The sequence below is a fragment of the Sander lucioperca genome, chromosome 15 (assembly GCF_008315115.2).
Source record: "Sander lucioperca isolate FBNREF2018 chromosome 15, SLUC_FBN_1.2, whole genome shotgun sequence".
NCBI lineage: Eukaryota > Metazoa > Chordata > Actinopteri > Perciformes > Percidae > Sander > Sander lucioperca.
In genome coordinates this window covers 5,475,949-5,500,772 of record NC_050187.1, presented here as the reverse complement: position 1 = coordinate 5,500,772, position 24,824 = coordinate 5,475,949, and the positions used below count along the sequence as shown (strand labels likewise).

General features: G+C 40.2%; 1 protein-coding gene across 4 annotated transcripts in view; it reads right to left on the bottom strand.

Annotated features, from left to right (window-relative positions):
* The window catches only part of piezo1 (piezo-type mechanosensitive ion channel component 1), a 204,794-nt gene that overhangs the window by 134,575 nt on the left and 45,395 nt on the right, over positions 1 to 24,824 (bottom strand). For all 4 annotated transcript variants that reach the window (XM_031313782.2, XM_031313783.2, XM_031313781.2 and 1 more), the window contains exons 2-4: positions 22,299 to 22,394; positions 8,009 to 8,174; positions 7,545 to 7,686 (exon numbers count right to left, since the gene is read on the bottom strand). In XM_031313782.2, the coding sequence (XP_031169642.1) occupies positions 7,545 to 7,686; positions 8,009 to 8,174; positions 22,299 to 22,394 (404 nt within the window). The remainder of the gene's footprint in view (positions 1 to 7,544; positions 7,687 to 8,008; positions 8,175 to 22,298; positions 22,395 to 24,824) is intronic.

Below are 24,824 nucleotides of genomic sequence, written 5' to 3'. Positions count from 1 at the left end.
AGCACTGCAAATAGTCGTGTGTCATGCTGGGTCTGTGTGTCTCCATACATGAGCACGTCGTCCATTTGGCACAGGGCACCGTCGAGTCCCTCCAGTATCTGGGACATTCTCTTCTGGTAGTATTCCGGTGCTGAGGATATGCCGAAGCAGAGGCGATTAAAACAAAACCTCCCAAAGGGAGTGAGGAATGTCGTGAGCAGGGCAGACTCCTTGGCAAGGGGAATCTGCCAAAACCCTGAGTTTGCGTCGATTTTTGAGAATACGTTGGCGCCTTCTAGCTGTCCGAGCGTGTGTTCGACTGACGGGAGCATGTGTCTCTCCCTCTTGACTGACTCATTCAATTTGGTCAGATCCACGCAGATGCGCACCTCATCTTTGTCTGGCTTTGGTACAGTGACCATCCCAGCGCACCAGTCTGTAGGTTGTTCAACCCTTGAGATCACCCCCATCTCTTCCATGCGCGCAAGTTCTTTTTTTACTTTAGACATGAGAGGCAGTGGGATTCGTCGTGGGGTTGATATGGGGAAGTGGTACTGATAAGCGTTGTGATTTACGCATAACAGCGTCTCTCAGGTTTGATTAACCTCCCTTTCTGAAACAGAAAACCCAGAGTTTCCCTCATCTCAAGGTTAACAAACTCAGAGTTTTCACTAAACCTGCTTTCTGAAACGGACCCCTGGACACATTCAAAACACTAATCAAAACACACCTCTTCAGATTAGCTTTCACATAAATAGTCTTATATTTCTCACCTGATAGTTACTAGTTTTATTGTTTTTAATTGCTTTTAATATGCTTGTTTTATGTGTTGGTTTTATTGCTTATCTGTTTTTAATGTGCTATATGTGCTGGTTTTACTGTAAAGTATCTTTGAGTACCATGTAAAGCACTATATAAATAAAATGTATTATTATACACTACTTCTCTATTACTGTACACTACTACCAGTGGAGCAATTAGCAGCTTAAAAACCAGATATTTTTTCCATTTGTGGAGTTGTTGGAGATTAAACCAGAGGTAAAAAGAAGTGAATAGTGGACTCAAATTCATCAAGTGGACACAAACCCAATTCCAATGGGATGATAATGTTGCTTTGTGTCTACTGGATATGTAAGTAGGACATTTGAGTTTAAAAGAGCTGTTAGAGCTGATGGGAACTGCAGAGTTGCTAATAATTCTCTGTGGGTTCATCATTATCAACAACATATTTCCCTTTACACGACATTTGATCCATTGTTTGTATAAAGTTATTGACTGGTGCCCTTAAAAAAGGTCAGGGGATCACCTAAATCGCTAGGAAGCATCCTCTAGGGCCCGTAATCCAATGTCTATACAGCCAATAGTTCTTGAGATTACTTGCTCAGGAGCAAAGTGTTAGACACACCGACCGGCCAACTGACGGACATTGTCATCATTAGACCCTGCTGTTAAAAGGGCAAAAACAACAATAAATGTTTACATGTTAATGTAATTTGACTGTTCATCATATCACCATGAAAAACTCTCAAAACTTGTATAGGAATATGTATTGTACTCAGATTCCATTGCCTTCTCCTCCTTTACTGACCTACATCTCTGTTCTGTTTGTTTGGGAGGTTGCCCTGGAGACAGAAAAAAATTAAAGTGAGAAGATAAAAAGAGCACTCACAACGCCGCCCTCCGCAGCACCCAAAACATGGAAACCGAAGGAAACAATACCAATTTTACAATAGGAAACAACCTTGTCCAACAAACAAATCATTATGAATATTTTAGAACATTTCAAACAGGAAAACATTTTTTACTTGGCTGTAAATGAACTAAAATACAAAGCAAAAAAGTCTTTATATGCCATCAAGAGATCTAAAACCACTGAATTACCAATTTTAACCAGGCTCAAAATATTAAAATGAATCATTGCATTATATGGCAGCGAGGTGTGGGGGACAGACTCAACAAGATTGGACAAAATGGGACAAACATCCCACTGAAATCCTGCATGCAGAGTTCTGCAAAAGTATTCTCCAGGTGCAGAGAAGAGCTCCATACTCTGCATGCAGAGCTGGTTTAAGCCAATATCCTCTACTATGAAATATTCAAAAACGAGTCCTAAATTTCTCAAATCATATTAAAACAAGTGGCCCACTCTCCAGAACTAACAAAATCCCAGGACAAAATGGAAACCTATCAGGCCCTCAACAGGAAGTACACTGTTGCAACCTACTTGACCAAAGTGAAAACTGAGGAAAACACTAGCTAAGTACAGACTGACTGAACAAATCTGGCAATGGACACCGACAGACCTGGCTGCCCAGAGAAGAGAGCTTGTGTTTTTACTGTGACCAGAGAACAGATGAGACAGAGCTGCACATCCTAATTCAGTGAAGGCAATACCATAGCCTTAGAGACCAATTTTTACAAAAATATCCGGTCCAACTGGAAGAGAGGGAGGACGGCTATAAACTGACAGCTAGATATGTAGTATCCTGCCATGAACTCAGCAACTCTGTAAACAGTCTGTCTCACATGGCAAATAATTAATATCAGCGCTATTTATATCTTATGTTATTGTTATCCATAGTCCTTAAGCTTTCCCATTTTTTTATTGTTATTGTTTATTGTAATTGTGTAGTTTGTATTAACATGCTTTGGCAGCATTGTATTGTATGCAGTCATGCCAATAAAGACACTTAAATCAGTAATTAACATTGACATGGAGGTGGAAACAAACACACACACACACACACACACACACACACACACACACACACACACACACACACACACAGATCAGACAGAGGAGTATGGGGATGAACTATAGCAGTGCTTCTCAAACTTTTCGAGGACTAATAAAACAATTTTTTTTACCCCATAAAAAAACTCACGGACCACCTAACTGCTAAAATATCCCCAAAAACAACAGGCCTCCTACTTCAACAGTAAGTTACAAATTACAGCCAAATGAAATGACCTTGAAATGCCTTACTCACTTTTTGTTATCTAAATAGGAAGAATGGCGCTGCTTATGCTGAGACATCAGGGAAGCCATCGGATTAGTTGACAGTAACGTAAGCTTTGTTACGCTCCTGCTCTCGGCTTCATTGTTGAAGTCCGACAACAGAAAAAACAGCCACTTCACATAAGAATGTTTAAATTTTACATATGAGTTTATTTAATATTGAAAACAACATATCTATGCTACTTACTATAAGGCTTTGGAGTGGCTGGCAGACATTCTGAGAACCACTGTTTTGAATTTAAAATTAAAAGCATGATGCAGTTCGCTTACCAGGAGAAGGTGAGGGTGGAGGATGCCGTTCTATATCTACTACACAGGGTATACTCTCACTTGGACAAAGGAGGCAGTGCTGTGAGAATCATGTTCTTTGATTTCTCAAGCACTTTCAACACCATTCAGCCCCGCCTGCTGAGAGACAAACTACTGCAGATGAGAGTGGACCCAAGCCTGTTGACCTGGAACACAGATTACCTCACTGAACGGCCCCAGTTTGCTAGACTGGGGGACCTCACATCTGAGGCTGTGGTCAGCAGCACAGGGTCTGCAAGTTTGCTCTGTACACTGCCCTTTGTACATGCCTTCATCTGGGTGCTTTATATATACATGTAAACTACCCTGGACTACCCTGGACTGGACTGATTGGCACTGTTTGACTCCCGTACTGGCTATATTAGCCATCTGCCCATTTTGCTAGCTTGCCTGTATGGTCAATACACCACGCTGTCTTTTTGTCTGTATGGACAGTTTTCAACTTTAACTTAAACTTTTCTTCAAGTATTTACTAGTGTCTATGTATAGTTAAGTAATGATTATTCTATTTTTGATATATTGTGTTGCCTGTTGTACTTGAATAGATATAGAATTTGCACTGACACTATCTTGCACTATGATACCATTGCACCTTTCTGCATTTTTTCCACACCGCTCCTTTAAACATGCTACAACCAAACTTTACTGTAAGGGCACATTACTGATATCTTCCTTTGTATTTTTGTAGTATGTGTGCGTGGATGTCATATGTCTGTGTGCCTATGTGTATGTATATTGTGTATAAGCTATTGGACACCTTAATTTCCTTCAAGATAAATAAAGTATCTCTATCTATCTCTACGATATTTTACCAAATCTACTCGCAGCCCACCAGGGGTCGCTCGTGGACCAGCAGTAGTCCGCGGACCACTCTTTAGGAAATACTGAATTATAGTATAATTAAAGTATAAAGTATAGTAATTATAGAATAATGGGAAGGAGCAATGCTAACAATTAGAGCTATAACATCTGAACACTTGTGTTAAAGAAAGAAATAGACAAACAGCATGTCTACGTTTGTGTGTGGGTATGTTTGTGTGGCAGCAGTTGGAGAAGTGAACAAGGTAATAGGGGTGCAAGATATAGCGACTCAATATCGCTATTGCGATATCACGTTGCGCAATATTATACCGAAAGTCTCGCGATAATTATGCAATATTTTGTTTTATTTGTGAAGTGTTGCATCCCGCCCGACATGCACCCAAAGAGTATAGAAGTAAGAAGAGGCGAAACTCAATAGAACGTTGTGTTGCATTCAGTCCAAGATGGCGGAGCTGCACTCAATAGAATGTTCCATTGCAAGCTGCAGCACAACGTTCTATTGAGTTTCGCCTCTTGTTACGTCTATACTCTTTGATGCACCTCTCGAAAAATACACATCACTTGGTAGCGTTGCATTTCCCCCCGACTCATTTCCTGGTTCTCCTTCTCCATAAACAACATGAAATCAAGGAGAGGGTTAACTTTTCCTGCTCCAGATTTCCCACTGTGGTCAGAAAGAACAGGGGAGACATTTTGTTTCTCTCACTATGACTCTAGAGTCGCTACTCGCTCCGAAGATATCGCTGTCACTCTCTCTGATCCCTCGCTCTACCACACACTCCCCACACACACACACACACACACATGCCGGCTCGACGCACACACCAGCGCACAAGTATAAACATCAGCTGCGTGGAGCCTCCGCAGAACCATAAATCAGTGAAGAAATAGACAGAGACAACAAAACGAAGTGAAAGAAAAGAAAGGACCTAAAGAGAGAAAAGGGAGCCAGTGGAGCAAAAGAAAGAACACAAAAGTAAGAAAAAGAGTGTTGCTCAGGGAGAAGACGAAATAACAGAGATTGAAAAGGAAACAAAAGTAAAATTAACAAAAGTAATGCCTCCTCGGTAGCTTGGAAATACTTTGGCTTTAAGCCAACATATGTTGCATTGCATTGTTTTTTTATACTGTAGTGTACATACAACCAGTACAACATGTCCTGTTCTATAGACATATGTTGGACCAGTCCAATATGACTGTCAGTTGAAATAAACCTTGTGTTGTAAGAAAACTTGTTTTATTTGTTATGAATCTATTTTGATGCGTTTTCCCATAACTTTGGTAATTTTACATATGTTTAAAAATATCGAAATGAATATCGATATCGCAATATTCATTATCAATATCGCAATATCACATTTTTTCAATATCGTGCACCCCTACAAGGTAAGTGTGTGTCTGTCTCAAGTTGAAGTTGATGTTGGCTGGGAACACTTGTTCACCAAGCCATCTGTACATGTGTTCACACTGATGCTAGCTCTCCTAGCCCTTGTCTCTGCTGTCCTCAGGTTTGTGAGAGCCAGTTTTCAGAGATGCCATCACATACAACATCAGGCTAACTATGCCTGTTGTGACTCATAGTTTACTAAAGGCCAGTTCCCAACATAGAGGCTAACCTTAGAAAGCTCCTGGACACAATGAGGAGCAACACAAATGATGCTAGGGTTATTAGAGGCTCTGCTCGGTGCTCCTGTTTGTGTACTTTAAAGTTTTGTAAAACAAAACCCAATATTATCATATAATCACAATATGATTTCAATGAAAGCCAATAAATGACATTTGAAATATCACACTGCCCTCATGTTTAAAGAAGTGGGAGGTAACCAGGTACAAATTACTTCAGAGTTTGTTAGTTTGACAATTTTAAATTAAATATCAGATAAGCTCATCAAGTACAGCTATCATCTTCGTTTTCCCTTATATTATTCCTTTTGTCTTTCTTTCTTCTCATTCTTCTTTTCTACCTTCTGTCCATCTTTCCTTATCTATTTTCATCAACTGATCTAAAATTGTGAAAATCTCCTAAACTGGAGGTATAAGGTCTTCCCTTAAATGGCAAACTAAACTCTACTGTTCTTTCACAATGAGTACTTTGGCTACTTTTACTGAAACTGTTCACTTGTAACTGTAAGACTTGTTATGAAATATGTGTCCACTATGGTAATAAAATCCTTATTAGGTAAAGGGTTAGAGAAAAAGAGGCAAGTAACAACTAGGCACTAGTGTGGCCTTTTGAACTGAGCTCACACAGTTTTACACAGGGGCAATCACTTTAAAGTCACTGAGCCTAATTCAATGTGTGGACACACACAGAGTTACACTCAGTAGAGCAAAGAGAAGGGTGTCAGCCATGTTTATAAAGACAGAACAACAGTAGTGGACCTTTTTGAGGGATAAAAACACATTGTTCAAAACAAGTAAACATTCTGTAAGTAATCCAAAGGGCACCAAAAACCACTGCAGCAAGTTTAGTCTGATTATTAAAAACTAAGGCATGGTCAAGAAGAAATTGTGCCAGAAAAAGCAAAAACGTTATAACACAGCTGCCTACTGCTGAGCCATGCATAAAAAATCCATAAATGACAGACATAAACCAGATAATCTGATGTACTGTCCGTGAATATAAGAGCCAGTTGCCAGTTCTATAAATTACTAATCAACATGAGCTTGTCGTAAGGCAGCACAATAAAGAAGTGTGAATATATTTTATACCTGACCAAGGAGGGCTTGTTTAGTATAGCACCTAAACCAGGTACTGTAAGTGCAAAGTAACCTGCTTTATTTAACCTGACTTGACTGTATGCAGGATTGGTAACTATTTCCAATATACATTTTTTTTATACATTGTTTTAAATGGTTTACACTCCAACAGCAATAAATAACTTATGGGCTCTTAAAAAGGAGCGAAAAAGATCCATCTTCTGTAGCTGCTGTAATCCTTTAAAAATACCCACCAATCACTACCTTGCGGTCCGCTTGGAAAGAACCAATGAAATGCCCCCTTTCCCCGGTGCGTACTCTACCCCTCCCGTGAACGAGCCTGAGCTTACAGTAATACGCATCGTTGCTGCTGGAGTTACTGCACGTCTACTGGAGAATGGATAGCGAAACCAGATCTCCCACACCAAAAGCATGTGTCATATCCACTGCGCCATCACCACCACCAGATCCCACTAACAAATCTTGCTAGCTTTTCAACATTACCATCCCTGCCTTTAAGTGAATGAGGCTTACTGATCATTTGCATGATCTTCCAGTTAACTTGCTTCATAAAACAGCACCACATAATTAATTAAACACCATGTCAATTTAGATTTCAACATTTTAGATTTTCAACATTTTAGATTTAGATCCCAACAACACAGTGACCCCTTCAGCTGTATCTCTCACTCTTGCAAACACTCAAATTACTCACCGATGTAATGTTGGCAGCAGCCACCATTTTTCTGTTTCTGACCAATCTGTTGCTGAGGACCATTGTTATCAGGGCAACCACACACACACCCAGGTCAGGACACAGAAGGCGTAATACACTCCAAGGATCATCCAAGGGAAGCCTACGAGACACACACACATGCATATGTGGAAATGTCATGGGAGGTCAAACATTTTTCCATATACAAACACCTGCATGTAGATGTAACTGAAAATCTTACATTCTGATATTTCCCCAAATATTCTGCACGTCCTCCCCCAATTGGGGCAAATAAAAATGTATCTGCTCTTGTCTTATATTACTTTAAATATGTTGGTGTATAAACTTTTCACTATAGCAGACTATTGTCTGGATAAGCAAACTCATATTTTCGACACCCCTTCCCCTAATTAGTACTCCAAACATTAATGGCATGGATAACTGGGGCTACACTAGTAACATACCTGGACAGTCCTATATGTCTGCTTATGGTGTCCCAATGTGAACAGTTATCACCTATGGCGATGTTGAGAGGAGGATATGTGTATAGTACTGTCTGGAAGCAGATGTGAGACAGTACAAATAGTAGACTGGTACAGAATACTGCTCTGATAAACCGACCTGTGTGACCTGGAAGACAGAAAGACAAGAAGACATGGGGAAACAGAGTTCAATGTACAGTCAAATACAACATATGAAATAATTCCATTTCACATATACAGAGTACAATACACAAAATGAAAGCATCCTGGCATGTTATTTAATCCACTGGTTAAAGGGTTATTTCGGGGGGGTTCAAACTGGACCCTATTTTCCCATACATTGGTGAAAAAGTGTATTTTACAATGATAAAATTACTGTTTATTTAAATGGAATCTGGTGGGTTTGGCAATGGCAATTTTGGTGCTGTTTCATGTTAAATAAAAATATTATTACTCTTAAATAAAAAGGTTGACTGCTGTAGGGATCCTTTCCATAATGATGTCAAACATTGTAACTAATAATCTGAGTATGTCAGTTGCAAAACAAGCACTTTTGTGGACGTAAATTGAAGGTGCGCAATTGCCGATTAATGTTACATTGCAGCTTGTTTGTCTTGCTTAATACTGGACCAAAATCAAAGATTGTTGTTCTCTCTAGCCACTTAGACACAATAACATAGGAAAATAGGTTCCAGGTTGAATAAAAACAAAGTTTTCCTTTAAAAGCATAAGGATTTGTCAGTTCCGGTTTGTAAACAACATTCAAATTGGCCCCTCCCTCTGGCTCAACAAGGGTTACAGTGCTCGCCAGCAGGTAAAAGCCAGCCCCAGATTCACTCTCGTTTTGAAAGGGCTTTGTCTGCTTGGTGTTTCGCCTCGCTTTATTTGCGTTTTTTCTGCACTGTATCCACCCTTTTGGTAGCTTCCTCTTGCATGCATGCTTACGATCTGGCACCTAGTCGCTATAGTTTTTCAGAGCCTGATGCCCAAAGATGTCCTGGACAAGGCAAAATAAGGAAATACATGCATATGGCAGGGTCTCTGCAAATACAGACACCACCACACATTTCTAGTGGGTCATAAGTGATGATTTTTTTGTGGAAAAACTTACTCATGCCTTTAACCATCTTACCCTGAGTCAGATGAGAATATGGCATGTGTCATGTAGGCGTTATTTTAGCACAAAGACAGCATCTGGAAACTGCTAGCATAGCTTTATCAAAACATAAACACCTCCTTAAAGCATAAGCCTGGTGGTATTCTATATTTTCCTTTTTCGTCAATTGCGTGTGCTGACTTAATCCAACAATGAATTTGTACTACAAAAAAGTATTGTGTGTGTATTCAAAGTATATACCTACCACTGTGCACTGGAATACAGTAGTGCCCAAAGTGTTATATTCCCATTTCACCTGTTTGTTATGGTTGATATATATTTATGTGTCAATATATGTAGCAAACAAAATACGTATCCAGTCCAGAGGACCACTGAATGATATGATCATATCAAAATGATATGATTCCATCAAAGTTGATTTCTGGAAGTACTGAATTATTGCCCAGTCCTAATCAGAACCAAATCCCCATCATCTGGGGATGGGTATCCACAGAAAATGTTACGTTACTGTACAATGAACCAATGTGTTGGTCAAAGGGAAATGGTGGAAATGCTAGTACACAGCAGACTTCACTGCATTCCTCTGGCCTTGTTAATTTAAGGAATCATACATTAATAAGTCAACTATGAATGCTAAATGTCATGTCAGGCTTGCTCCTTCTCTCTTACAGTAATGTTTCTAACTTCCACCCATTACACATACATGATGCACAGTGGTGGGTGTGGAGATGCTTTACTAGGGCAAGGTGTTTATGAATGGTGTAATCCACCATAAAGTTAGTTGTGATTGAACCTGTGCCATGCCGTCAGTAGATCCCCACTGTGTCAACTGTGATAATATGTGGCTATAAACACAGCAGGCCTAACACGTAGCATAGGGAGGACACCAATGTCTTAAAATGTCTTCCAAAGATAATCATTCAGTTTACTATTACACAGTAAATCCTCACAATTTAAAAGCTAAAACAAGTTCATGTATGTCATTTTTGCTTGGAAAATGACTTACGCGATTAATTGATAATCAATATTTAGCAAACAAAAAATAATAATAATAAAAAAAATAACTGATTATTTTCTCTGTCAATTGACTAATTGATTATTTGACTAATTACTTAAGCACTGATTAGCAGTGAATGCAGGTGAAGGAGTCAAATCATACTAAAAATAAACATAGGGCATTTTCCAGTGGTGCACTTGCAGCAGTTTCCCCTTCTACTGTTTGTATTTCTAGCCCAACCTTCTGTGGATGGAAATCACATCACATGTGTGTGTGTGTGTGTGTGTGTGTGTGTGTGTAGTTTCCACTAAAAGAAAACAAGAGGAACTCTAAAAGTCACTAAATCAACAAGTCCTCTAACACATACGACCACATAGGTTACTTGTCCCTACCCACAGGAGCGTTTCCCAAATTAGCGCCCCTACCAGTGGTAGGACATCAACACGTCCTCATACCTAAATGTAACGGTCGCAGTTTAAACATGTGGTTAACATTGTGAAACGGTCGCAGTTTGGTTTGGTTTAGGCACCAAAATTATTTGGTTAGGTTCTGGAAAAGATTGTGGTTCGGGTAAAATCGTTACGTAGTAGTAGTATGTTGCTTCACTTCCATACATAAGCAACAACTTCCATATATGATGTAATTAAGCATGTGACATAGTTAGGTTTGTTTCATGGGTGTCGCTGCAAAATAGCCTCAGGAAGGAACTTGTTTTGGTGGAACATGCGTACGTTCAAAGGATTGGACAGATAGTCTAGCTAGCTGTCTGGATTTACCCTACAGAGATCTGAGGAGCAGTTAACCATAGTCCTCAGTCAAGTTTCCAATTGACTGAAGAAATAAGTTATTGTTACATTATGTTGTTAATAAATGTTTTAAATTTGGCAATATAGTGTGGTACATTGCAAATAAAGGTCAGATATTATATTGCATAAAAGTCTAGTCTAAAGACAGCAGGGCTGTCAAAACTGACCAAAATGACAAATATTCCTTCTAAATAAACACATAGGATGGAATATATTAAAATAACTATTTGTGCACATTATGTCCACAAGAGGGCAAACCAATACATATGAGAGACATATCTACTTGTATAGGTATATTTATTTGAACATAAACATGTATTTTAAAAGATCTACATACCTACACATTATACCTATACAAAAAGAAAATAATGTCCTATACCTTAAAGGTGCAAAATGTAATACTGACAGCTAGTGTTTAAAATAGTTACTGCAGTACAAATTCAAAATACTGGAGAGAGTCGTCTCCCCCGCCCCCTCCTCCCCAGAATCGAATTTACGGAGGTTGCCAGGCTAAGACCGCAGCATCCACAACAATGTTGCTAGACGCTTGTCTCACATAGCCAGACATTACTTCACAGCACAGCGGAGTAGCTAACGTTAGATGCTGGCTATATTGACAGTCATAAAATGCCTGTCCCTTGTAGCTGTGATAAATTAGCCTGAAGCTAATGCTTAGCTACTTGTTCAGGAGGAAACGTCAACTCTGCGTTCTTTTGGGCTCTAAGCTGTCTCCATCTTTCAAATACATTAGAAACATGCCCGTTTTTTTAGGTCGGGAAGAATCTATCTCCGTTGATCCTGTTCGTTTGTTTGCTGCTTTCATGGCTGTAGCCTACTAATGTTACAGCTATGGCGCGCTGGGTTTACGTTTTTACAGGTATATCTGGCAACCCGGCCTGGCTGTCAAATTGGGCAGTTGATAACAACACACAGGCCAAAACACAAACAGAAATTCCATCACAGAACGGAAATTTCAAAAGGAGAAAATACTGGCATTAGAACTAAAAATAGTGTTTCAACTTAGCATGTTTCCTTAAAGGAGAACTCCGGGCAACTTTTACATTAATCTTGATCGCTATAAGTATGTGAGTACTGTCGATAGCAAAAAAAAAAACGAGCCGAATCGGTGCTAGCTAACTGGAGCTGCTGCAGCTAATGCCGAGAGCTCCCACTTAGCTAGAACGGCAGTTTTGGGGGCATATCATAAAGAGTGCCTTTGTGCCTCTTAACAGACACAAAATGCAATTGAAATGTCTGTGCAACATGAACAGGGCCCTTACATGACAACAAGATGCGTTTTCAACTCAGACATTGTTTAAATTCACCTACCCTGTTAGCTGCTAGCTGCCGTCTGGGATGAGTGAGTGTGTTCAGCCAGGCTTCGGTAATAATCATCAAGCAGCAGTTCCCTGTGTATTTGTAGCATATATATCCATTTTGTGTGCGATCCATCTGGCGTTGGTGAATAGTAGTCTCTGCAGTGGCGAACTGTGTGTTAGTTGCCTTAGCCAGGCTAGCAGGGCCGACCGGCATCCTTCTAATTCCTCCCCGTCTTCCTCACCTGCCGCGGCCGACAACAATCCACGGGCGCCCGCTGGTCTGGTGGATGTCCTCCAGAGGACAGTTCATGCTTTCGCGACGAAATTTTTGTGGCGAAAAAAGTTTATTTCCCCCTCAAAAATAGGTAATTGAGCACTGTAGTGGTTATGATCATATCAGTGACTATGTAACTACATGGAAACGGGCAAAATGATGCCTGTTTCTTGTACAGTAATAGCGTTACTGAAGGCTGGCTCTAGCTCCATAGGTTACTCCAAGCTTCTTCCCTTGTGAACACCTCCGCTCTTCACTCTTCTCACACTACGCTCCAATCTGCACACTGCTGTTTACCTTTTCCTGCTACAACTGAAATCCCACGGGACTTCAACGCAAGACTACCGCCAGCCTTCTGTAACGCTGTTACTTTACAAGAACCAGGCATCATTTGTCCCGTTTCCATGTAGTTACATAGTCACTGATATGATCATAACCACTACAGTGCTCAATTACCTATTTTTGAGGGGGAAATAAACTTTTTTCGCCGCAAAAATTTCGCCGCGAAAGCATGAACTGTCCTCTAGAGGACATCCACCAGACCAGCGGGCACCCGTGGATTGTTCTCGGCCGCAGCAGGCGGGGAAGGCGGGGAGGAATTAGAAGGATGCCGGTCGGCCCTGCTAGCCTGGCTAAGGCAACTAGTTTGCCACTGCAGAGACTACTATTCACCAACGCCAGATGGATCGCACACAAAATGGATATATATGCTACAAATACACAGGGAACTGCTGCTTGATGATTATTACCAAAGCCTGGCTGAACACACTCACTCATCCCAGACGGCAACTAGCAGCTAACAGGGTAGGTGAATTTAAACAATGTCTGAGTTGAAAACGCATCTTGTTGTCATGTAAGGGCCCTGTTCATGTTGCACAGACATTTTAATTGCATTTTGTGTCTGTTAAGAGGCACAAAGGCACTCTTTATGATATGCCCCCAAAACTGCCGTTCTAGCTAAGTGGGAGCTCTCGGCATTAGCTGCAGCAGCTCCAGTTAGCTAGCACCGATTCGGCTCGTTTTTTTTGCTATCGACAGTACTCACATACTTATAGCGATTAAGATTATGAGATTAAGAGTTCTCCTTTAATATCTGATGATGCATTGGGGTCATTTTTTACGGAGCCCCCCTGGTTCCACTTTGTAAAAAAAATTAATTATAACTATCTCGTGGCCTCGAGATAGTAACTCGTGGCCTCGAGATAGTAACTCATGGCCTCGAGATACGTATCTCGTGGCCTCAAGATAAGTGTATATAAAAGGAGAATGCACAATGGAGCAGCTTTTCTCCCCAAAGCAGAGAGTGCAGAGAGTTTCTCCTAAAACCCAACCTCCGCCATCCCGTTATTGTGGCGCGTCCCCCGTGGCCGTCTCCCGGCGCGTAAGGCGCCCTTTCCCCGTTAGGTTTCTCCTAAACCCAACCTCCGCCATCCCGTTATTGTGGCGGGTCCCCCGCGGCCGTCTCCCGGCGCGTAAGGCGCCCTTTCCCCGTTATGTTTCTCCTAAACCCAACCTCCGCCATCCCGTTATTGTGGCGGGTCCCCCGCGGCCGTCTCCCGGTGCGTAAGGAGCCCTTTCCCCGTTACGTTTCTCCTAAACCCAACCTCCGCCATCCCGTTATTGTGGCGCGTCCCCCGCGGCCGTTCCCCGGCGCGTAAGGCGCCCTTTCCCCGTTATGTTTCTCCTAAAACCAACCTCCGCCATCCCGTTATTGTGGCGGGTCCCCCGCGGCCATCTCCCGGCGCGTAAGGCGCCCTTTCCCCGTTAGGTTTCTCCTAAACCCAACCTCCGCCATCCCGTTATTGTGGCGCGTCCCCAGCGGGCCGCCTTGCGGCCACCTCCCAGCTTACAGAGCATCATTTTCGGCCGTTTCCCAGCCGTCTCCCGGCATCCTTTCCCCGAGAAAATAACGTGACATTTACACGAACTGCCGTGAGACTGCATATCCATAGTCCTTTATAATTCTTCTTCATATTTTATAGCCTATATTTATACTTGTATATACTTGTTTATTTACCAACTTCTATTATTATTTATATTCCTTTAAATGTCTTGATGCACTCTCTGCTTTGGGGAGAAAAGCTGCTCCATTGTGCATTCTCCTTTTATATACACTTATCTTGAGGCCACAAGATACTATCTTGAGGCCACGAGATACTATCTTGAGGCCACGAGTTACTATCTTGAGGCCACGAGATAGTTATAATTATTTTTTTTTTTTTTACAAAGTGGGACCAGGGGGGCTCCGTAATTTTTGGATTTATTACAGTAAATATATTACATATTGGACCTTGAAAACCTAATTTAAAGACCATAGATTGATCGATCTCTCTCTCTCTCTCTCTCTCTCTCTCTATCTCTCTCTCTCTAGAGCGGGAACCTCCTAGTTTGTAATTTGACGAGAATGTGCAAGGCAGACAGCTGCGGTAGTGCTGCTTTCTTTCACAATCAGATATTAATTTTCATATTTAATTGTCTGTTGTTGTTTTTTACCTGTCGTAAGAAAGTTTCCAAAACAAACAGAAATAGGATCTTCATATTCCATCAACATTATGAAATGTTACTGTAATGGATGAAGTGACAAATGGATGAAGTGACAAACAAATGCCAAACTCCATCCAGCAGACACAGAGCAGTCCTGCTGACACCTCTGCACTGTGGCCTTGAATCTCATTTAGAAATGTTCACACATGCAACACAAATGGTGCTTTCATCTTTGTTCATACCCCAACCTGGCGAGATACCATCTCATTTCAACACTTCTTTTCATGTCTCAAACTGTCTTTATCACAGTGAGTGTCTGCATGTCCAGGTAACAGCACACAGAACAAACTGGATTACAGTATGGAGGTATTAGGCAGCATGGAGGGAATTGTTTGTCCATGACACTCTCATAGACTTGTAACAACTTCCAGAGCAGCACAGTGGTCTGTCTGCACTGAAATACTGCTGTTTGTACCAGGTCTGTGTGAATACTCAATTCTGATTGGTTGCAGGCTGCAATGAATTAACAGTGACATCATACATGTAAAGATATGCCTCGTATCATTAAAAAAAATACTCAAGGATTCAAAGATAATATTGTACCCCAGACCTCATCTCTTCAGACAATGAAAAACAGACACTTACAACAAGACTAAATATGAATCCTTCATTCTCCCGATGGTTTTAAAGATACAATCCTTCATTTTGTCATAGTGCCAAAGCATCACTGTTATAGATAATTCTCCTCTTAGGACCATACATCGTAGTCTTATGCATGATGTATAAGAGTGTAATTGAATATTTGAACACATGCCAGTTGTTGAGTAATCTCCAGCTGACTTAAACTGTCTCTTAATTCTCCTCTGAGCCCAACAGTGCTGCTTCCTGTTAGTGTCTTGAATTTTTTCCCGTGTGTGTATATGTGTGTGTGTGTGTGTGTGTGTGTGTGTGTGTGTGTGTGTGTGTGTGTGTGCCACACATATCAAGGTTTTGGCAGGCCCTGGGTTTTCCTTTAGGGGAACTCCCCGTTGATCTATGACCCTCTCTCTTTAACCATTCTCCAACCAAAATAAAAGCCTCTTTACGCATTTTGATTACCAAATCAGAAAGACTGTCAAGAAGAGAGACAGAAGGGAGGACTGGAAAAGAAATCTATGACTTTTGCCCCACTAGCAACTGGGACTAACGATCACAATGTCAGTTGGCGAAAGAGCAATTTTCATTTCAACATTGTGGGGAAATATCAGGGGAGCTACTCAAACCCACACATGTATAATCTTCACAAGAAGAGTGTTTCACAGTAAAAGTAGCAATACCATACTGTAAAAATACTCCATAAAAAATAACAGCCTTGCATTGAAAATGCTACTTAAAGTGACTATATGTAACTTTTTAATTTTTCTGAAGCTCTGTCATTTTTCATTCAATGATCTTAAATGACCTGTAACAGCAAACAAGACTAACAGTGAAAAGAAGTTTTATATAGTTTTTAGTAAGGCCCCTTGATTTTTTCCGCGCAGTCACAGAATGATTTGCGGCAGGTAGACGGCGCTACAGTAACACATTCTGATGGGTCACAGATTTCTTTGTAACACCGGAAAGCCCGTGTTAGTACCCAGCCTTTTGAGCCAGGTAAAAGGAAGCAGGAGATGTGTTTATAAAGGCCTAATTGTATTTTAATGTTATTTTACAAATTATCTGCTGTAGTTATGGCTGATACTGATGGACCATCACAGAAAAGAAGGTAATTAAACGAAGAACTAAAAGCTAAAAGGGAAAGGGAAAGGGAAAGTGAAAGACAAAAGGCGATAATGCCACTCGATCGGGCTATCAACAGATGGAGACAATTACGGGATTGTAAATTATTCAACACCTACCCCGAATTGGCCCTCAGGTATATAATATGTCTTTTTCATTCATAAAATAACTTTACAATGCGCGATGTGGTTGTACGCCAGTAGCCGACAATAAATTACGTCCCCCTTCCATTTAGCGTGGACGTGTTATTCCTTTTACTCTGTGTTTGTGTTGGCTTACTATTTTCTTTTCCCTTGTACCTGTGTAAAGCGTCCTTGGGTTTCATGAAATGCGCTATATAAATCAAAGTTATTATTACGTTGGTTGCTACAACAAACTTGTAATGCTTTGGCTTGTGACACAGTGACAGTGATAGCTCACGAGACATCCAAAGTAGGCTAAGTTACCGTATGCAACAATGTAACTCATTCTTTTATTGTAAATTAATGATTTTCTGTGTGAGCAAAACATTCATCGCAACTGTATGACCTCCCCGTAACGCTTACTCGGAAATACAGTGGGCAATACAGCACCATAAAGAAAAGACCTTTACGACAGCAAGTTTGGTAAAAACACTACCACTTTTGTCCAAAGCGGCGCTAGAATCAACACAAACTGAAAGTTCCATATAGCCACTTTAAAGAGGTGATAGAATGCAAAACCAAGTGTACCTTGTCATAGTTGAATAACGACAGTTCGGTGGGTAAAATGTAAGGGTGTCACGATAAATTAAGTCACAATCTTGAATTTCAAATTAAAAAATGGAATCGTTGATGCTGCCACGCCCCCATGTCATGTCCGGTCAGCTTTTCTAGCAGAAAAAAACACACGTGTTGAAGTGCTGCAAGTCAACCTCCTCTAACTTAACTACAGCCAGACAAAAGTTAGCATGGCAACTGCAGATGTAGGAGACCCACCGACAGAACTTGAACCCCCTGTGGAAGTATTTCACACGTTCTGTAGCCTAAACAGAGCAGCTTATATTGGTTATATTAGAGAGAGCAACAAGTTAGTGGACTGCTGAGTCGCCCTCTCTATCTCTGGATGCTTGAACATGTTGAAATTGCAGCTTTTCTTTTCGAAAAACGACTTAATCATGCAGCATAGTTGTGTATCACGACTACTTGCGCAAGTTATCAAGGCTGAGACCACAATCGAGCTGTTCAATTATATAGGTTTTACTGACACCAATAACGATTTTATGACAACTAATCTTTTGTCTAAATTACAATCTTTGTGGATGTGGTTGTAGTTATTAGCTGGCTAATAACAAGAAGCTGTGAGTGTGGTTGTAGTTATTAGCCTAGCTGGCTAATAACAAGAAGCTTTGAGTGAGACCTAGTAGCAGCTAACGTTACAGTTTAGCTGCTACCCAGAAATTTTACATCAGTGGGAGGGGCAGAATTGCTCTTTCTTTTCAATATAACTTAAGTTGCACATGATTTCCAATCGGTTTGGTTTGTTAAAAACATCTTACATTATGATACAGGAAATTGCTGTCTTCATAAGAGAAGATGCCAGACTTTTGTGCAACCTACGGATGCTCTAATCGCCAGAGTCTCAAAACGAGAGCCCCCTGGGATCACCTTTCACCTGTAAGATATGACAATATTATGATGATATTTGGGATAATCGTTAGTTACTTAGTGGATGTATGTACAATACAGGTCCTGTTACACAGGAACAGCGGGGCTATGACATAATAGTATTACAAGATTGTTGTTGACCCAAGGCTTTTTAGAAGTTTGTTTACACAATCGCTGAATGTTTCTTTTGGACACCTTTTTATAACTAGTTTAGTGTGGTTGTTTTATTCTAAAGTACATATATGCATACATGATGTATACATGCACACATGCATACAATTACCCCAAACATATGATAATTTAGGTGTGTATTTTTATCCTCTCATGGATCCTAGTGGAGCCTCCTGCCATGGTCCTGCGTGACTGCCATTGCCAATACTGTCTGTCTGTCTGTCTGTGTCTCTCTCTCTCTCTCTCTCTCTCTCTCTCTCTCTCTCTCTCTCTCTCTCTCTCCTCCTCTCCTCCTCTCCTCCCCTCCTCTCCCCCCCCCCCACGCTATACAAATAAAATTGAATTGAATTGAATTTTTTATCTCTATCCTCCATGTGTATACCTCTACAGTAGTGTAGTTCTCTCTACAGGGTGGGGATTTCAATAGGGGTGTGCATTGGCACTGCCCTCACAATTTGATTCGATTACGATTCACCAGGTAACGATTCGATTCAATTCGATTCTACGATGCATTGCGATGCATCAAAATTCTACTGCACACAACAAGGCAAATTTTTCATCAGTCATGATGCAATCAAGCAGTCAGATATTGAACAACAGATTGTATTGGCTGCTATGTGTGTATTATCACTCTCCTGTATCTTTGACATAAATGTCATTAAATAAAATAAAATTTAATGGTACAGGGTATTGGATATGGCATTTTCAAACCTGAAAAAGAAAACATAAATCACTGCTTTCAGTGCTTTGAATGAGAAATGTTTCTCTTCTCTCTGCTTTAGAACCATTTGAAATTAAATAGAGCAATAACAGCCAACTTTTTCCAGCAGTGACTGCAGCACATGTGATACAATCTGCCAATCCTCGCTAATATAATGTGCCGTTATGGTTACATAGGACTCTGTTGCGACTGAAGTCCAGGCGTCACTTGTAATGGCTACACGACTGGCTTTACACATTGATTCCATTACCTTTGCTTTGGTTTCTTTGTACAATGCGGGAAGCGCAGAATCAGTGAAGGTAGCTCTTCTCGGTAGCTTCAATTCGTAGCTCAATTGTTTTAAGCATGTGGCGAAACCCCGCATTTTCTACCACAGAATGGGGATCCTATTCCTATCCCTAATAGATCCTTCGCTATGAAACATGCCACCGATCGTGTGATCCTCTTTGCTCTCTCGGAGTTGTGTGGCAACGTTGACACTAGCGACTCGTCAATTCTTGGCTGGGATGTGTCGACTTTTTGTGTTGTTGTTGTTGAAGCCAACTCAGGATGCCAATGATCAACATGGTTCGTGAAGTTAGTTGTATTGCCAACGTGCTTGATTTTAGTGTGGCAGGTTTTACACACCACGTAAGTCTTGTCTAGTTTCCCATTAACTTCGTAGAATCCGAAATGTGCCCAGATGTCCGCTTTCCAAGCTTTGGGTGTGTTTTTAATTACCCGTCTATCGCGGTCATCTCCCTCCACCTCAGCCATCGAATCGATTATTGTTGACACCACTAGATTTCAACATGCAGCATTTCTTTATGTATATTTGTAAAGGGAAATCTTGTACCTATTTTTTATTGCAAATAAATGTCACTTTTATAAAAGTTTAAACTTGTTTAAAATAAACATTATATATATATATATATATTATTATATTAGTAATATTCATATTATAAAAGTATATATATATATATATATATATATACTATATCTCATGTTGCCATTCTGTACACTGAGTTTTAGTAGCCTATATATTGATTTAACATAAATACCTTGTGCGTGTGTATATTCATTGCACCTATCTGTTCTGTTTAATGTTATTTTCATATGGAAGTCCATGGTTATAATTATTCATAAGTATGCAGTGTCATAACTACATCTCTGACGTTTATAACAAACCAAACTGTTTGAAAATCGGTAGAAAATTGAGCAAGTTATGGTTATTCAAAAAGTACATGCACCATTAAAACACAATGTTAAGAGTGAGCGAGCTGACAGTGGCAAGATGGCCGCCAGGTGCGGACGTCAACCTCCATTGGCCAGCAGCGCGGACGAGACATCTAGCTTTTATTATGTATATCTATGCTAACCATTGCCTAATCCTAGTGCCTTGACGTTGGGGGCTTAAAACACCAAACACCGCTGCGTCTGCCCTCAGCATTGTCGGCAAACTTTTTTTTCTTCTTTTTACTTTATTGACAAATTGTTATAAGTAAAAAATAAATAATAAATAAATTGTTATAATAAGTTATTGTTACATTATGTTGTTAATAAATGTTTTAAATTTGACAATGTAGTGTGGTACATTGCGAATAAAGGTCAGATATTATGTTGTATAAAAGTCTAGTCTAAAAATGGCATAGCAACCTGTGCTTTAAAAAAATAAATGTAAAAATCGAGAATCGAATCGAACCGTGACCTTAGAATCGAAAATGTAATTGAATTGAGGATTTGGAGAATTGTGACACCCCTAGTAAAATGGGCATACAGAGAACCTCAAAGTCCCATTGACACCTCTTTCCTATGCAAATCTCACAATTTGAAACTGCCTCTGTAAAATGGGTGAATCCCAACAAAGCTAATAGTTGACGTCAACTCGGTGGCTGTACCTTATTTGGCTCTGGTCTGTACCTTTGTCACGCCCCAAAAAAACAGCGTAGATCTCAGACACTAGTTTAGCTGCGCGCTGCTCTGTGTACTTCCACATTACAAAGAAGAAAGTTTGGAAGTTTTTCAAGGATACTGAAAATGAACCACGGTCGTAAATGCAGTGTTCCAGGCTGTACAGGGAATGCTGACACTTTTCACATTTCATCGCGAGCTGCCGGTCGTGGTGCTCCAGATAAGCGGTAGTTGTTGGTTCAGTTACCCCAGCATAGGTGACTATGCGCTGGTTACAGAGCACCGCGAGCTGCCGGTCGTGGAGCTCCATCAGGTCAGCGGTAGTTTATTCTCCTATCCAGGAATGTTGTGTGGACTAGCCAGACCCACCTCTACAGAACTGTGGAGATATGTCTGGAAAAGTGAGACTACCTAGATAATTACAGTGAGTCATGAAGATTTTTGTCATTCTTTGATGGAAATTTCTCTCTTATTTATCTCTATATTTTTTTCATTAAAATTGTATTTTAAAAGCTGAAATCTCAAAAACTACAAGACAGCTGACCCATGTGGAAATTCTTAACATATTACTGTAAAACATGGTACAAATAGCGCCATCATGTGGTTAGTTATTACATGTTTTAATAACGTATAAACCATGAGACACAGCTAAACAATATTTGCATAGTGTGTTCCTTGAATGATGCCAATTCGACTGATGTAGGCCACGCCCATTTGCACCTATATAATGTTTTGATTTTCTTTTGGTAAAAAATTGTTTTGCTTATTTTGGCACATATTTGATCTAATCTTCACCAAACCTGGTACATAACATATTTAAGTGACCCTGAACAAAACTTAGGAGTTTGTTTTTGGGTATCTCTTACCTTTTGTCTGTAATTGGTTACTGAACCTTTAGTTCTGTATATCTGTCAGGCAGTAGCTCTCAGTCTCCCTACAGCCCTAAACTGATATCAACTTATATCCAAACATACACAAGCAAATTATGGCCAAGAATGAACACTCAGAGCACGGACAAACTGACGTTACAGTGATTGGAATTTCATTAAATTTGACAAACCTGTAGTCTGAAAAACAATGTAACATACAGTACAACACAGATGGTCTTACCTCTGAGTGTGTGCTTGTTCGGACACAGGAACCATGGCAGTAGCAGCAGGTAGAGGAAGTGAACCAGTGACAGGATGTTGTAGCGAAAAAGACAAGCTGCAAAAACAGAAACAGCAGAGTCAAACAACAGAATTGATTTAGAGATTCTAGCATGTATGGCATGGTTAGGGCCCTGCCCTACATACCCATAACCCTTGGTCTTGAGAGAGACATGTAATTGTGGCATAAAGCATACATGATCACACCATACAACATGATTGAGTCTGAAAACAAATGTTTGTCATCAATTAAAATGCTAAAAATGATACATCATGGTCTGTATATGATGCACCACAACTGATATATTTAGTCTGTGCAAAGACACACGACACTAAATTACTTGTATGAAATATTTCTAAAAGCAAAATTGTTTCACATTGCACATTAACACAAAAAAACTCAAACCAATGACAAATGAAACAGTAGAACATCAATTAAAACGTGTAAAAACTGCTGCTGTAACAAGTGAATTTCCCCATTGTGGGATGAATAAAGTATTAACCGAACCCAAACCGACCATGGAGCCAGGCTGCTATCTGACAACATAACGACCACACTGAAAGTTAAGTATTGATATTCTGTTGAAAATATCACAGATTCATGCCCCCCAGGTATTGATCCTAATGGCACTTTACAAGTGAATGAATCTGAAAATGTTTTCTGCAGGATAACATGTAGTACTAGTACTATTCCAGTTATAATCAACAATAGACCATACAAAGTGTTGAATCCCCTAAGTAATAAGAAGTTGACTGCAAACATAGTCAATTTAGCATCCAGTTCACGTCAGCCACAACCTGCCCCAAAAAACGAGACTGTCTGTAACTCGACTCAGATCAGTTAAATCACAGGTAACCAAAAGAGGGACAATACTTAACAACCTAATTGAAATTACAACTACCACTGCAATGATAGAACAGGATAGGAAAATAAGATGCGGTCTACTAAATATCAGATCTCTGTCTTCTAAAGCAATACTAGTAAACAAATTGATATCCGATAATCAAATTGATCTATTCTGTCTAACTGAAACATGGCTGGGCCATGAAGAGTATGTCAGTCTAAATGAAGCCACTCCTCCCACTCATATTAATACTCAAATTCCTAGAGGCTCAGGCCAAGGAGGGGGAGTTGCAGCCATATTTGACTCAAACCTGTTAATTAATCCTAAACCTAAACTAAATTATAACTCTTTTTTATCATGTGTAGTCCTAAGATCAGACAAAGTACTCATTGTAGGTGATTTTAATATCCATGTGGACGTTGACAGCAATAGCCTTAGTACTGCTTTCAACTCACTACTAGATTCAATTGGTTTCAGTCAGAGTGTGCATGAGGCCACGCACTGTTTTAACCACACCCTTGACCTTGTGCTGGCATATGGCATCAAAATTGAAGACGTAATAGTATTCCCGCAAAATCCCTTATTATCAGACCACTTCTTAATAACTTTCGAATTCTTACTACCCGACTATACGAAATTAGATAAAAGCTTCTACACTAGAAGCCTATCTGACAGTGCTATAGCTAAATTTAAGGAAGATATTCCAACAGCACTAAACTCATTACCGTGCCGTAATATAACAGAGGATCTTTATGTAAACTTTAGTCCCTCTCAAATTGATAATTTCGTAGACGGTGCTACGGCCTGCCTACGGACTACTTTAGACTCTGTTGCTCCCCTTAAAAAGAAAACGATGAAGCAAAGGAAACTAGCACCTTGGTATAACTCCCAAACTCGTAAATTAAAGCAAATCTCGCGCAAACTTGAAAGTAAATGGCGTTCCACCAAACTGGAAGAATCTCGTTTAGACTGGCAAGACAGTCTGAAAACCTATAGGAAGACCCTAAGAAAGGCCAGATCAGACTATTATTCATCACTAATAGAAGAAAATAAGAACAACCCAAGGTTTCTTTTCAGCACTGTAGCCAGGCTGACAGATAGCCACAGCTCTATTGAGCCATCTATTCCTATAGCTCTGAGTAGTGATGACTTCATGAGTTTCTTTAACGATAAAATTATAACAATTAGAGATACTATTCATCACCTCTTGCCCCCAACCTCTAATGGGTCACCTTTAACTGACAGACTGCTAGAAAGAACGACTAGACCTGACATATACTTAGATTGCTTTTATCCTATAAACCCTCAACAATTAATGCTAAAGGTCTCTTCAGCAAAGCCATCTACCTGTCTCTTGGACCCCATCCCAACAAGGCTACTTAAAGAAGCGTTACCCGTGGTTAACACTTCATTGCTAGATATGATAAATATGTCTTTATTGACAGGTTATGTACCGCAGTCATTTAAAGTAGCTGTGATAAAACCTCTACTGAAAAAACCCACCCTCAATCCTGAGGTCTTAGCCAACTATAGACCTATATCTAACCTTCCCTTTCTCTCCAAGATCCTTGAGAAAGTAGTCGCTAATCAGTTATGTGATTTTCTACATAGCAATAGCTTATTTGAGGACTTTCAGTCAGGAT